The sequence below is a fragment of the Alosa sapidissima genome, chromosome 20 (assembly GCF_018492685.1).
Source record: "Alosa sapidissima isolate fAloSap1 chromosome 20, fAloSap1.pri, whole genome shotgun sequence".
In the NCBI taxonomy this organism is placed as follows: domain Eukaryota; kingdom Metazoa; phylum Chordata; class Actinopteri; order Clupeiformes; family Clupeidae; genus Alosa; species Alosa sapidissima.
In genome coordinates, this window is record NC_055976.1 from 9137517 (window position 1) to 9153648 (window position 16132).

Below are 16132 nucleotides of genomic sequence, written 5' to 3' on the forward strand. Positions count from 1 at the left end.
GATAATTCTCCCTACGTTGGCTGAAGTAATTGCAAAACGCGAGAGGATTACTTCTCACGTGTACCAATCTGTGAGGTCCAGTTTGCTGTCTGGTTTGTTGGTACTGGTTTATGACGCTAATTTGTAGCTCTCCATGGTGCTGATACGTGTTCAGATCCCTTGGTGGTGAATGAGACGAGATATTGAAAAACTTTGCTGATAAAGTATCAGTCATTTATAAGTGCATTTGGAATATACTGCATTGTGTTTTACTTATTTCCCATTGTTCACATTCTGAGTTCATGGAAAACCTGTATGCCGTGGCTGTATGTATTGTATATGTCTAGAAGTATACATCTGTGTATGCATATTGAATTCTCTATACAATCACTTTATTTCTCGATATGGTGTCGTTACACCTTGAGAATTTCTGCCTCTGCAGCATGCACACTTTTGTACATGTTATGTTCTACAGACTATACACTCTTAAGCTTACGCAGCACCTTAACTTGGCTCAGCCACACGGTGTCACTAGCGATCCGCGGATAACTTTGGTAGCTCGGTATTATGAAGCTCCTCCTTATTTTACAAAGGGTGTGTGGCATCCCAGTCGGCTTTGTTCAATAACGGAGAAAATGGTTCGACGGTGGTCATCATTACTTCCATGAAAACGTTTATTTCGAAATGCGCAAACACTTTTTTCACCAACATCAAACTACGGTGATTTTGGAATATGGCTTGGAACGCTATCCTGTGGATTTGTGTTATCGTTCGCTTGCGTGGTATTGTGTGGGGGCAGATTGTATATTCCGTTTCGGAGGAGACGAACACCGGCACCGCGGTAGGAAATCTCGCAAAAGATTTTAATCTGGATGTGAGTGAACTAGAGCCTCGCGGATTTGAGATAGTTGCTGGACCTAACAAGAAGTATTTCGACGTGAATGTGAAAACTGGAGTTCTTCATGTTAAAGACAAAATTGACAGAGAAGGATTATGTGGACGAAGCTTAAAATGTTCATTGGAACTGGAAGCCATTCTCAACTCACCATTGAATATGTATCGCTTCGAGGTAAACATTTTAGACATCAACGATAACGCACCCGCTTTTCGCACGTCGTCTTTGTCCATAAACATTTCAGAGTCCGCTTTTCCAGGGCAGAGATTTACATTGCCTCGTGCCCACGATGCGGATGTGAGTAGTAACTCTGTGAAGACCTACAAGCTGAGCTCGAATGAATACTTCTCATTAGACGTGCAGAGCGCAGGGGACAGTGTATCGGCAGAATTAGTGCTACAAAAAGCTGTAGACCGAGAAAAGCAGTCTTTGATTAAACTCACATTAACAGCAATAGATGGTGGGAAGCCCTCCAGATCAGGGTCAATGAATATAGTCGTACATGTTATAGATGTAAATGACAATGTTCCCATATTCAGTAAACAGCTATATAAAGCTAGAGTCACAGAAAACGCACCCATTGGTACATCAGTGATTACTGTATACGCCACAGATTTAGATGAGGGTTTAAATGGCGAAATCATGTATTCTTTTATAAATCATGACAATGACAATAATATTGATGCTTTTGAAATCAATCAATCGACAGGGGAAATCATAGTAAATGGGGAGGTAGACTTTGAGACAAACAATGCCTTTGAAATTCATGTAAAAGCAGAGGACAAGGGTGCCAGCCCAAGAGTATCACATTGTAAAGTTCTTGTAGAAATAGTGGATGTTAACGACAATTCGCCCGTTATATCAATAACGTCTTTAGCTGACCAAGTAAAAGAGGATGCTAAGGCGGGCACTATGGTTGGCCTGATTACTGTAATAGATGGTGATACTGGGCAAAATGGTGCTGTAAAGCTTAGCTTAATAGAGTCGGTACCATTTAAAATACAAAACACTTACAAAAATAAATATGCATTGGTTGTGGATGGTCCGTTAGACAGAGAGCAAGTATCTCAGTATGACATAAGCATGCAAGCTACGGACGAGGGGAGTCCGCCTCTCTCTAGCACTAGCCATATTACTGTTCGCATATCTGATGTTAATGACAATGCCCCTCGCTTCCCGGAGCCTGTTATTAATGTTTATGTGAAAGAAAACAGTGACGTTGGTGCTGTGATTTTTACAGTGACTGCTTTCGACCCTGACATGAATGATAATGCCAAAATCACTTATACTTACCTGGAAGGCTCAGACAAAAACTTCCCTGTCACCTCTGCTGTGAACATAAATTCGGATAGTGGTGAGGTCTATGCCCTTCAGTCTTTCAATTATGAGGAAACTAAATTATTTTCATTCAAAGTTCAGGCCACAGACTCGGGTTCACCCCCGCTTAGTAATAATGTTACAGTGAATGTATTTGTTCTGGATGAGAATGACAACAGCCCCGTGGTCCTCCCACCATATTCTGAGCATGGCTCGGTGAACACGGAAAATGTTCCTTATGCAGCTGATGCAGGCTTCTTTGTGGCAAAAATCAGAGCTGTAGACGCAGATTCTGGATATAACGCGCTGCTTTCTTACCACATCTCCGAACCAAAAGGAAATAATCTCTTCCGAATCGGAACCAGCAGTGGGGAAATCAGGACTAAGCGGCGTATGAGTGATAGTGACCTTAAAACACACCCGCTGGTGATTATAGTTTCTGATCATGGAGAGCCTCCACTGTCAGCAACTGTATCCATCGATGTTGTTGTTATGGAAAACGCAGATGATCTGAAGACCCAATTCAGACATGTTCCTGTTAAGGACGACACGTTTTCTGATCTTAATCTTTATTTATTGGTTGCAATAGTCTCAGTGTCTGTCATCTTTTTGCTGAGCCTCATCAGCTTGATAGCTGTGAAATGCCACAGGACAGATGGCCATTTTAACAGTTACAGCGCCCCAGTTATCACCACACACCCTGACGGGAGCTGGTCTTACTCCAAATCTACACAGCAATATGACGTGTGTTTTAGCTCCGACACACTGAAGAGTGACGTTGTGGTTTTCCCCACACCATATCCGCCACCTGATGCCGAACTAATCAGTATTAATAGTGGAGACACATTTAATCGGACTCAAACACTCCCTAATAAAGAAAAGGTAAGAATACAAATATGACCTCATGTATAAGTTTGGACTTGATGTTGATGTAGCCTACATGAATATGAGTTTTTGCATTGCATGACATGCATTGTGAATGTATTTGAAGTAATTACATTGTTTTAGCAGTTGCATAACATCCGCTGCAATTTAGTGATTTGGTAAAAAGTGTGCAGTCGTTTCTTCATTTTAATTTTCTCTTTTTTGGCAATATAGCTTTTGTTCCTTAATGCTTCCAGTTAGGGAAACAGAACGCTGCAGTCCATGGTGCTGGACATGCAGGTGTAAGAAAGTGTATTTTATTTACATTAGCATGCTAACACTTGCAGTTCTGTATGTTTGTCCTGTGATGGACGCAGGGCGCTACATATGCTAGGCACAGATGCATTGTAAATGTACAAGATATTAACAGATACACATTTGGTATGGTTATAGATCCCTTTTCTAATATATCCCATTAATATTTTAAATTGTGAATCAGTGACACAATGGCTGTCATACTTGGTCATACTCTGCATTTGAGTTTTCCAAGTTTACTCTAGGAAACGTGCGCAATCATAGAAACATATTTGTTTTCTTTTACTTCATCTGACATAATATTATTGCAACTGAAAAACACGTTTGAATGATGTCCACATGGTGTCACCAGCGACCCACTGTGTTATTTTCGCCTGGATATTTCCGAAGCTCCTCCTCATAGGGAGGAGTGTGCATGTCCTGTCAGAAGGCTTTGTTCGGGAAAAGCGCACAGCCAAAACTCGAATGTGCAGCTACGTCGATTATTGTTTGGTTAAGAGTATTCACAGCGATGCATATAAACCTTTTTCTAAAAACCGATTTCTGTAGTTGACGGACTATGGCGCTGATATCTGTCCAAGGATTTCATTTGGGGATATTACTCGCTCTCTTTCTCGGTTGCTGGAGCATTGTGTCCGGGCAGGTCGTGTATACCCTTTTGGAGGAGACAAATCCGGGAACGATCGTTGGGAATTTAGCAAAGGATTTAAACCTTAATGTGCAAGATCTTGAACACCGAGGATTTCAGATAGTGGATGGACCGTATAAGAGGTACTTTGATCTGAATGTGAAGACTGGTATTCTCCATGTCAGGGAGAAAATTGACAGGGACGAGTTATGTGTACGGAGCTTAAAGTGCCGCTTAGAATTAGAGGCCATTGTTAACTCCCCATTGAATATGTATCGCTTTGAAGTGAATGTTTCAGATATAAATGATAACGCACCTATATTTACTTCGCCTGCGCATGAAATAAATGTATCAGAGTCGGCTTTTCCAGGCGAGAGGTTTTCCTTGCCGGTTGCGAACGACAAAGATGTCGGCAGTAACTCGGTGAAGAATTATAAGCTGAGCTCGAACGAACATTTTTCTTTAGACATACAGCACGGGGGAACAAGTTTATTAGCTGAATTAGTCCTCCAGAAAGCGCTTGACCGGGAAAAGCAGCCAGTTATTCAGCTCGTCCTTACTGCTTTAGATGGAGGAAAACCTGCTAAATCAGGGACGACAAAAATAATAGTTAACGCCATGGACGTGAATGACAATATACCCGTGTTTAGCAAGTCTTTATACAAAGCCCAAATTAATGAAAATGTGTCTCCCGGGACTTCCGTGCTCACCGTTAAGGCTAATGATTTAGACGATGGCATAAATGGCGAAATCGTGTATTCATTTGTAAACTCAGGTAATGATAATCAAATGAACATATTCAACATTGATCGATACACAGGCGAAATCACTGTGGTCGGTGAATTAGACCATGAAACACATGGTGCAGTGGAAATTCGAGTCCAGGCAACTGACAGAGGACATAGTCCACGCGCTGGATTTTGTAAAGTCTTGGTTGAAGTTCTTGACATCAATGACAATATCCCTGAAATATCTGTAACGTCATTAGTAAACACCATTAAAGAAGATTCCCCTGTAGGTACAATGGTTGGATTAATAACAGTGAAAGATGACGATGCCGGTCAAAACGGAGCAGTGAATCTTAAGATACTCGGCTCAGTGCCATTTAAGATGGTCAATACCTACAAGAATAGGTACTCGCTGACGGTCGACGGTCCTCTGGACAGAGAGAAGATATCCGAATACAATGTCACCATCAGAGCGACAGATGAGGGGACCCCACCTCTTTTTAGTACTAGTGTTATTACTATACGCGTTTCTGATGTGAATGATAACGCACCGCAGTTCCCAGAGCCTGTAATAAATGTTTATGTGAAAGAGAATAGTCCGGTTGGTACTATAATTTACACGGTCTCAGCATTTGACCCGGATGTAGACGATAATGCGAAATTATCATATTCACTATTTGAAACCTCCTCGAAACGAGCGGGCTCGGCAATTAGTATTAACTCTGTTACAGGTGATGTTATCGCACTGCAGTCGTTTAACTTTGAGGAAATAAAGAGTTTTCAGTTTCAAGTTCAGGCGACTGACTGTGGTGTCCCTCCTCAGAGGAGCAACGCCACTGTCAACGTTTTTATTTTAGATGAGAATGACAACTCTCCAGCCATTCTTCCTCCTTATTCAGAGCATGGCTCCGTTAACAGTGAGAACATTCCCTATAGTGCCGAAGCTGGATACTTTGTGGCCAAGATCAGGGCCGTAGACGCAGACTCTGGATATAATGCGCTGCTTTCTTACCACATATCTGAGCCCAAAGGAAACAACCTCTTCCGAATCGGAACGAGCAACGGAGAAATCAGAACTAAGAGACGAATGAGTGATAATGATCTGAAATCTCATCCGCTTGTCATTTTGGTCTCTGATAATGGAGAGCCTTCTTTATCTGCTACAGTTTCTATTGATGTTGTTGTTATGGAGAGCACAGGGGAGGTCCAAACTCAATTTAGACATATTCCTGTGAAGGATGATACATTCTCAGATTTGAATTTGTATTTGCTCATCGCCATTGTCTCCGTGTCGATCATTTTTCTACTGAGCCTCATCAGCTTGATAGCTGTAAAATGCCACAGGACAGACAGCAGTTTCAGTGGCTACAACCCCCCAATGATCACCACCCATCCTGACGGAACCTGGTCTTACTCCAAATCTACACAGCAGTATGACGTGTGCTTTAGCTCAGACACACTGAAGAGTGACGTGGTAGTCTTTCCCACACCATTTCCACCAGCTGATGCTGAACTGATCAGTATTAATGGTGGAGACACCTTTCAGCGAACACAAACACTCCCCAACACAGAAAAGGTAAGGCCATTTACATTTGCAAGGCCTGAACGTAGACTGCTGTTGACTGACCGTGTATTTCAACATTAACCCCATTTAATACTATGGTAGCTGTCCATGGTGCTGCAGTGCTGCAGTGTTGCAGTTTACCGGAATCTTTTTTTAATCTATCTATCAATCTATTTATCTATCTATTTGATTATACATGTATTCCTTACTTTATTCCTATGTGTATTTATTCAGATACGTATGAGAGTGCTGTTCATATCCTGAGGTCAAAAAGTTGTGTCTTTAGGAACCAGTGCCTTGGTAGCTTCTCTATACAGCAAGTAGTTTGACGCCATAACAACACATGAAAGACTCTGTGTGTTTTAAATGAGAAATTGTCTTCAAGCCTCTTGTTGTTTATGTAAATCCATCACACAAATCCCTAATTTTTAGACGTAGGACTTAGGGTACTATTTTAGGAACTGGTCTTGGGTTCGTTTTAAATGCTTAGCTTCTCGGTAGATCTTGGCCTACATGAATGTGTGTTTTGTGACAAACTCTTACAATATAAACTATATGTGTATTTGATTCAGAACCTCTTCATGTTATATTATTATCCACACGATGTCACTAGCCGTCCACAGTGTGAACAACAGCTTCGACTCCTCCCATTTTGAGCAGGAGGGGCTCTGTCTTGCAGGGCTTTGTTCGGGAGAATAGTGCGGTTCGGAGCCCTCGTTGTGAACGGAGACCATATGGGCTACTGAACCATGCGTTTCTTTTTTACGTTTATAACGTTATAGCTGTAATAACGATCGGGGGAATATGTGGGACCAGGAATATCGTCCGTGGATACATTATATATTGTTGTTTCAGCTTTGCAGTATTTCGCTTGGACAAACAGTGTATTCGGTTTCAGAGGAATCAAACACGGGGACGACTGTCGGGAATTTAGCGAAGGATTTTAACTTGGATGTAAAGGACCTTGCTATTCGTGGATTTCAAATAGTATCCGGACCTAATAAGAGGTATTTTGACGTCAACATTGGAACTGGAATTTTACACACAAAAGAAAGGATAGATAGAGATGAAATATGTGGACGAAGTACAAAGTGCACTTTGGAATTGGAAGCAATTGCTAACTCACCTTTGGCTATGTATCGTTTCGACGTTAGTATTTTAGACATTAATGATAATCCACCCATATTTCCTGCATCGACGGAATATTTGAATATATCTGAGGTAGCTCTACCGGGAGAGAGGTTTACATTACCTCGAGCATATGATGCGGATGTGGGTAGCAACTCCGTGAAAAGCTATAAGCTGCAAAACAATGAATACTTCTCCCTCGATGTACAAAATGGGGAGGAGAATGCATCCCCTGAGCTAGTTCTCCAGAAATCTTTGGATCGTGAGAAGCAGCCTACTATACAACTCGTACTGACTGCTTTTGATGGCGGAAAACCGTCTAGATCCGGTACGATAAAGATTATTGTTAATGTGGAGGATATCAATGACAATATCCCCGTGTTTAATAAGCAGCTCTACAAAGCCCTTGTATCAGAAAATGCACCTAAAGGCACATCTGTAATCACAGTCCACGCTACTGACTTAGATGAAGGCCTAAATGGTGATATTCTTTACTCTTTAGTTACACGCGAACACAGCAAAACTACAGATGCATTTGCCATTGATACAAATTCTGGTATGATTACAGTTAAAGGGGATATTGACCACGAAACCGACCGTGCCATTGAAATTCGTATCCAAGCAAAAGATAAAAGCTCAAAACCACGCGCTGGGTACTGTAAAGTGCTGGTGGAAATATTAGACGTGAATGATAATGTACCTGAATTATCGTTAACTTCTTTACTCGAACGAGTGAACGAGAATGCTGCGGTGGGGACAATGGTGGGACTGATAACCGTCAAAGATGATGATACTGGTCCAAATGGTGCTGTGAACCTCAAAATACATGGTTCGGTGCCATTTAAAATAGAGAATACGTACAAAAACAAGTACTCATTATTGTTGAATGGGCCATTAGACAGAGAGAGTGTCTCACAGTATGACGTCACGATCACAGCTACAGATGAAGGAACCCCTCCTCTCTCTAGCAGTACTCTTATTACAGTGCACGTTGCTGATGTTAATGACAATGCGCCACGTTTTCCAGACCCGATCATAAATGTGTATGTGAAAGAGAACAGTCCAGTCGGTAATGTAATCTATAAGGCATCTGCTGTTGATCTGGATGTGGGTGATAATGCTAAAATAACATATTCATTACTTGAGGGCTTAATGAGAAGCTTTCCTGTGACATCTTCCATTAATTTAAATGCGGATAGTGGTGAGATATATGCCCTGCAATCTTTCAATTATGAGGAAATTAAAACCTTTCAATTCCAAATAGTGGCGAAAGATTCTGGTGTTCCCTCTCTAAGCAGCAACGCAACAGTTAATATATTCATTTTAGATGACAATGACAACAGTCCAAGCATTCTTCCTCCGTATTCAGAGCACGGGTCAGTTAATTCAGAGAACATTCCCTATAGTGCCGAAGCTGGATACTTTGTGGCCAAGATCAGGGCTGTAGATGCAGACTCTGGATATAACGCACTGCTTTCTTACCACATCTCTGAGCCCAAAGGAAATAATCTCTTCAGAATTGGAACTAGCAACGGAGAAATAAGGACTAAGAGACGAATGAGTGATAACGACCTGAAAACACATCCACTGGTTGTTTTGGTTTCTGACCATGGCGAACCGTCGCTTTCAGCTACTGTATCTATTGATGTTGTAGTTGCTGAGAGTTCTGGCGACATCCAGACACAATTCAAACATGTGCCAAGGAAGGATGATACTTTTTCTGACTTGAATTTGTATTTGCTTATCGCCATTGTCTCCGTGTCAGTGATCTTTCTACTGAGTCTCATCAGTTTGATAGCTGTAAAATGCCACAGGACGGACAGCAATTTTAGTGGCTACAGCGCCCCTGTTATCTCTACTCACCCTGATGGCAGCTGGTCTTACTCCAAATCTACACAGCAGTATGACGTGTGTTTTAGCTCCGACACGCTGAAGAGTGACGTGGTAGTTTTCCCCGCACCATTTCCGCCTGCGGATGCAGAACTTATCAGTATCAACGGAGGGGACACTTATAATCGGACACAAACTTTACCAACCAGAGAAAAGGTAAGGTTTATTGCAGGGCCATTTCCTTAAACGTTATTATGATGTGTGCAACATTTCCTACAGCTTTGTTTGATCGGTTTGAGCCTCAAACAATCCATTTGAGTGTGACCTGTCCATGGTGCTGAAACGTGAGCGATGTAGTGGAAATAAGTACAAAAACATTGACAAATATATTTTGAGTTTCTGTTTTGTTTTGTTTTGCTTTGTTTCGTTTTAATTCAGGTATTAGCCAGACGTAGACACCCAACTTTTTCCTTAATGCTATAACACATGGATATCTAAAAATGTATATAATTCGGGTATTTTGTATTTTAAGGTGTAGTTAGTGTTCTGCCATAGGATATATTCACCATGTTGTCGAAGGTGTAGTTACCTAGCGTTCATGGGCTTCGGAAAAACCTTTTTCCCAGTGAAAACATCATCATTCCGCGTCATTCACGTCACGTAATGTGTGAGTCAGAGGTCGGAAACTGGGGCTAGATTTTGCTAACAGAGTTGCCCAGTTAGGGGCTCGTCATCACTTTTGTCGTCACGTTGTAGTTCGTCCATGTGGCCTTTCATGTCCAACAGTTTTAATGTGAACTTGGGAATTTGCCGTTTTTGTCACTTGAAAGCTGCATATCTTTCTTTCACAAGCGTCTTAAACTATATTTTAAGCAAATACAGTTGTTTATTTAGGATTAGTGAGTGTTTTAACCTTTGTTGTGGCATCCGTGTTTGTCACACATTCCGACGGCAAAGCACATGAACACTTACTGTGGGAAAAACAAAGTAGCCTTGTCATTCCCAAGTGCCATGAATGCACCATTGGTGTTCTGACAGGATATCATTCACCATGTTGTTGTTTTAAAGACATTTCTAGCAGTTCCCATCGACCTGGTGCTGTCATAGACTGCACGAATAAGGGGTTTGTTGGGTTACCATGACGTCATAATTATTGGAGAGCGTTCCAGAAGGCCACACGGTGTCGCTAGAGATCCATTCTTTAAGTTTAGTGTCTTCTCTTTGTGAGGCCCCGCCTTGGATTAATATCGGTGGTTGGCCCTGCAGACGGCTTTGTTCGAGATGTGCGCACAGGAAAGCGACTAGTTTGGCTTGGTTCTGTTGGATCATATCGACACATCGACATGCGAACGGCTATCTTTTCATTCTATGTGTAGTCATATGAGGTGGGCGTTATGGCCAGTACTTCAAGAAAAAGATGGCATTTGTGGATATTGTTCATCGTGTTTCAAATGTGCAGTATAGCATATGGGCAAATTGTGTTTTCTATCGCGGAGGAAGCGAGTCCGGGGACTACGGTCGGAAACGTGGCAAAGGATTTTAATCTTGACTTAAAGGACCTTGAGCATCGTGGATTTCAGATTGTTTCCGGAACCAATAAGAGGTATTTCGACGTAAACACAAAGACGGGTGTTCTCCACGTCAAAGAAAGAATAGATAGAGACGAAATATGTGGCTATAATGTTAAGTGTACTTTACCTTTAGAGGCTACCGTTAATTATCCGCTTAACATTTACAGGTTCGAGGTGAATGTATTAGATATAAATGATAATTCACCCACGTTCCGTTCCCCAGTAAGAGAACTGAATATCTCCGAGTTTGCTCTGCCTGGGGAGAGATTCACTCTTCCCAGTGCATATGATGCGGATGTGGGCAGCAACTCAGTACGGAGCTACAAGCTAAGTCCCAATGAGCATTTTACCCTCGATGTACAGAGCAGGGGAGAGCAGGCTGTTTCGGCTGAACTAGTTCTACAGAAAGGTTTGGACAGAGAGAAACAGTCGGTGGTAAAACTGACACTCACCGCTGTCGATGGAGGCAAACCTCCCCGGACAGGGACACTGCAAATCATTGTAAACGTGGAAGATATTAATGATAACATACCAGTGTTTACTAAAGCGCTATACAAGGCTCGTGTGTCTGAAAACGCATCTCCCGGCACGTCCGTTATTACAGTTCATGCCAGTGATTCTGACGAAGGCCAGAATGGTGAGGTGGTTTACTCTTTTATTAATCATGACAATGACATAAATATTGCCAATTTCGCCATCAACTCCGAAACTGGCCTTATCACTGTGAATGGTGATTTAGATTATGAAAGAAACAATGCTGTTGAAATTCGAGTCCAAGCTACAGATAAGGGTCACAGACCGAGACAAGCACATTGTAAAGTGCTTGTGGAAATTACAGATATTAACGATAATGTGCCCGAAATATCCGTAACATCTTTAGTGAACACCGTTAAAGAGGATGCTCCCATTGATACTGTAGTCGGGACCATCACAGTGACAGATGGGGATGCCGGTAAAAATGGAGAAATTAACCTAAAGATAATTGGGTCTGTGCCATTTAAAATTCAAAACTCTTATAAAAATTATTACGCATTACTTGTCAATGGTCCTCTAGACAGAGAGAATGTGTCGCATTATAACATCACAATCACTGCTACTGACGAGGGGACTCCCCCTCTCTCTAGCAGTAGTGTTATTACGGTGCACATTTCGGATGTTAACGACAATGCACCGCGTTTCCCAGAGACGGTCATCAAAGTGTATGTGAAAGAGAATAGTCAGATAGGTGCAGTGATATACACAGTGTCTGCGTTTGACCCTGATGTGGATGACAATGCTAAATTATCTTATTCGTTGCTTGAAGAATCGACAAAAGGCCCTCCTGTATCATCTATGGTCAATATAAACGCGGATAGCGGGGACATATTTGCGCTTCAGTCTTTCAATTATGAGGAGATAAAAACTTTTCAATTCAGAATCAAGGTAGCAGACTCTGGTATGCCTTCTTTAAGCAACAACGCCACAGTTAATGTTTTCATTCTGGATGAAAATGACAACAGCCCCACGATTTTGCCCCCTTACTCTGAACACGGCTCTGTTAACTCTGAAAACATCCCTTACAGTGCCGATGCAGGATACTTTGTGGCCAAGATTAGGGCTATTGACGCAGACTCTGGATATAATGCACTGCTTTCATATCACATCTCTGAACCCAAAGGAAACAACCTCTTCCGAATCGGATCCAGCTCTGGTGAAATTAAAACAAAACGGCGAATGAGTGACAATGACCTGAAAACGCACCCTTTGGTGATTTTGGTGTCTGATAACGGAGAGCCATATATGTCAGCGACTGTATCTATTGATGTTGTGGTTTCTGAAAATACGGGTGAAATTCGGACTCAGTTTAGACATATTCCTATTAAGGATGATACATTTTCGGATTTAAACCTGTATTTGCTGATCGCCATTGCCTCGGTGTCAGTGATTTTTCTGCTGAGTCTCATCAGCTTGATAGCTGTGAAATGCCACAGGACAGACAACAGTTTCAACAGTTACAGCGCCCCAGTTATCACCACACACCCTGACGGGAGCTGGTCTTACTCCAAATCTACACAACAGTATGACGTGTGCTTTAGCTCAGACACGTTGAAGAGTGATGTAGTAGTTTTCCCCGCACCATTTCCGCCTGCTGAGGCGGAACTCATAAGCATTAATGGAGGGGACACATTTACTAGGACACAGACGCTACCCAACTGTGATAAGGTAAGCAAAGTTTAGACTAAAACATGGTTGTATCGACACGTGGTTCAAAACAAACTTTTACTTTGCACAGGACTTTTCATGTCCCTTTCTCCTAACTGAAGCTGTCCATGGTGCTGAAATGGCCTGCTGGGTTCTACAGATGGGTTCTCAATGGAAAATTAAACTAACAGCTTAGGCATTCTTTTGATTGATGACTAGACGTGTGCAGGGGTGTATTCACATTTCCTTAGACACAATTACTTGATCAGGAACTGGACAACTGGACAGTTTAAATCACTTTACTATGCCTACGTTTAGATAGGCCTATATTCATGGAAGAATGTGTTGCTTGAAGACCTGAATAATGGCTGTAATGAGGAGCGGTGTTTAAATCACCTGATATAATTTGCATTATATAAAGGAAGCCATTGCATATGCATATGCATATGCATATGTTGCATATCGTATGCATATGTTGCATATCGTTTTGTATTGTACTTGCCGAAATATTTGAGCTGTGTTATTACAGAACTACCTCATGGTGTCACTAGCAATCCGCAAAGTATGTTCTGCTCACTGACTTTAAGAAGCTCCGCCTTGTTTTCATCGATGCTCAGCTGCACAGATTGCTTTGTTAGAATGTCTCACACAGCCGAGCCACCGGCGCTTCACGGTTCTTTTAACTACACAATGCATCTATGATTATGAATACAGTTTTCTGCCATATGTGGATTTAACCTCGTATAATGGCGATAACTCAAGCAAACGGGTGTCGTGTATGGATACTTTTTGCTTTTTCCTGTTTTTGGAGTATTGCGTTTGGGCAGATCGTTTACTCCGTGAATGAGGAAGCAAACCCTGGGACCACTATTGGACATTTGGCAAAGGATTTTAATCTCGATGTCAATGACCTACAGCGTCGAGGATTTCATATTGTTGCAGGACAAAACGCAAGGTATTTCGATGTAAACGTTAAGACGGGCATCCTAAGTGTAAAAGAAAGAATAGATAGGGAGGTATTATGCGGATCGAGCGGTAAGTGTGCAGTGCCACTTGAAGTCATTGTTAACTCGCCATTAAATATATACCGTTTTGAAGTCACTGTATTAGATATAAATGACAATGACCCATCGTTTAGCTTATCAGATAGTGTCTTGAACATTTCGGAATCTGCTTTTGTGGATGAAAGATTTCCTTTGCCTATAGCACAGGATCCTGATGTGGGCAGTAACACGGTGAAAAGCTATAAGCTGAGTCCGAATGAATATTTCTCTCTGGATGTACAGAGCGGTGGAGAGAGTGTAACTGCCGAGCTAGTGCTACGGAAAGCTTTAGACCGAGAAACACAGGCTGTAATTCGTCTTACTCTCACCGCTGTAGATGGAGGCAAACCGCCTCGATCAGGGACACTAGAAATGCATGTAAATGTTGGAGATGTCAACGATAACATCCCCCTGTTTAGTAAATCGCTGTACAAAACTCGTGTACCCGAAAATGCAGCACCTGGCACCTCCGTGATCACAGTTCATGCAACTGATTTAGATGAAGGCCAAAATAGTGAGATAATATACACCTTTGTCACACATGGAAATGACAAGAAAATTAGCGATTTTACCATCAATGAGGATACAGGGGTTATTACGGTTAATGGTGAGTTGGATTATGAAAGAAATAATGCAGTTGAAATTCGCGTGCAAGCCAAAGATAAAAGCAGTAATCCAAGAGCAGCTCACTGCAAAGTTCTAATAGAGATTTCCGACGTCAATGACAATATACCAAAAATATCTGTGACATCATTAGTTAACACAGTGAAAGAGGATGCCCCTGTCGATACGATTGTCGGAATGATAACTGTTGTAGATGAGGACAGTGGTAAAAACGGAGAAGTGCGTCTAAAAATCCAAAACAAAGTGCCTTTTACAATTAAAAACTCTTATAAGAATTATTATTCATTACTTGTAAATGCGCCGCTGGATAGAGAGCGTGCCATGGAATACAATGTCACCATCATCGCAACTGATGAAGGGACCCCACCTCTTTCCAGCACCAGTGTGATCACCGTCAGGGTCTCTGATGTTAACGATAATGCACCGCAATTCCCTGATCCAGTAATTAATATTTATGTGCGAGAAAACAGCCAGGTCGGTGGTGCTATTCACACAGTGTCGGCATTTGATTCTGACGCAGAAAATAATGCTAAAATAAGGTATTCACTGTTGGAGGATTCTAGTAAAACACTTCCTGTTACGTCTATGGTCAACATAAATGCAGAAAGTGGGGACATTTACGCTCTACAGTCGTTCAATTACGAGGATATCAAGATGTTTCAGTTTAAAATTCAGGCGAAAGACTCTGGTGATCCTCCGCTAACTAGCAACGCAACTGTGAATATTTTTATTCTCGATGAAAATGATAACAGTCCCAGGGTGCTTCCTCCTTACTCTGAACACGGCCCAGTTAACAGTGAGAACATTCCCTATAGTGCTGAAGTGGGATATTTTGTGGCCAAGATCAGGGCTGTAGACGCAGATTCAGGATATAATGCGCTGCTTTCTTATCACATATCTGAACCCAAAGGAAACAACCTCTTCCGGATCGGAACCAGCAGCGGGGAAGTAAGGACTAAGAGGCGAATGAGTGACAATGACATGAAAACCCACCCGCTTGTCATTCTGATTACTGATAATGGTGAACCATCTCACTCAGCGACTGTTTCTATTGAGGTGGTGGTCATGGAAAGTATAGAACTCCAAACCAAACTTAGACATTCTCCTATGAAGGAGGACAGTTTTTCTGACCTGAATATGTACTTACTCGTTGCCATTGCCTCGGTGTCAGTGATTTTTCTATTGAGCCTCATCAGCATGATAGCTGTGAAATGCCACAGGACAGACAGCAGTTTCAACAGTTACAGCGCCCCAGTTATCACTACACACCCTGACGGGAGCTGGTCTTACTCCAAATCTACACAGCAGTATGACGTGTGTTTTAGCTCAGACACGTTGAAGAGTGATGTAGTAGTCTTCCCCACACCGTTTCCGCCTGCTGATGCGGAACTGATAAGTATAAACGAGGGGGACACTTTTGTCAGGACACAAACACTTCCTAATAAGGAAAAGGTAAGATCAAATG

General features: G+C 42.0%; 1 protein-coding gene across 31 annotated transcripts in view; it reads left to right on the forward strand.

Moving 5' to 3' along the window:
- Positions 1 to 16132, forward strand: part of LOC121693910 (protocadherin alpha-C2-like) — a 171552-nt gene that overhangs the window by 116375 nt on the left and 39045 nt on the right. For 4 of the 31 annotated variants that reach the window (XM_042073725.1, XM_042073745.1, XM_042073748.1 and 1 more), the window contains exon 1: positions 13506 to 16119. The exons of 18 other annotated variants lie outside the window; for them this stretch is intronic. In XM_042073725.1, coding sequence (XP_041929659.1) covers positions 13747 to 16119 — 2373 coding nt within the window. In that variant the 5' untranslated portion in view covers positions 13506 to 13746. Of the gene's footprint in view, positions 1 to 6; positions 3104 to 3142; positions 3234 to 3712; positions 6303 to 6922; positions 9465 to 10377; positions 13022 to 13505; positions 16120 to 16132 lie in introns of those variants that run through there. 9 more of the 31 variants (XM_042073729.1, XM_042073747.1, XR_006025617.1 and 6 more) reach the window with 7 other exon arrangements.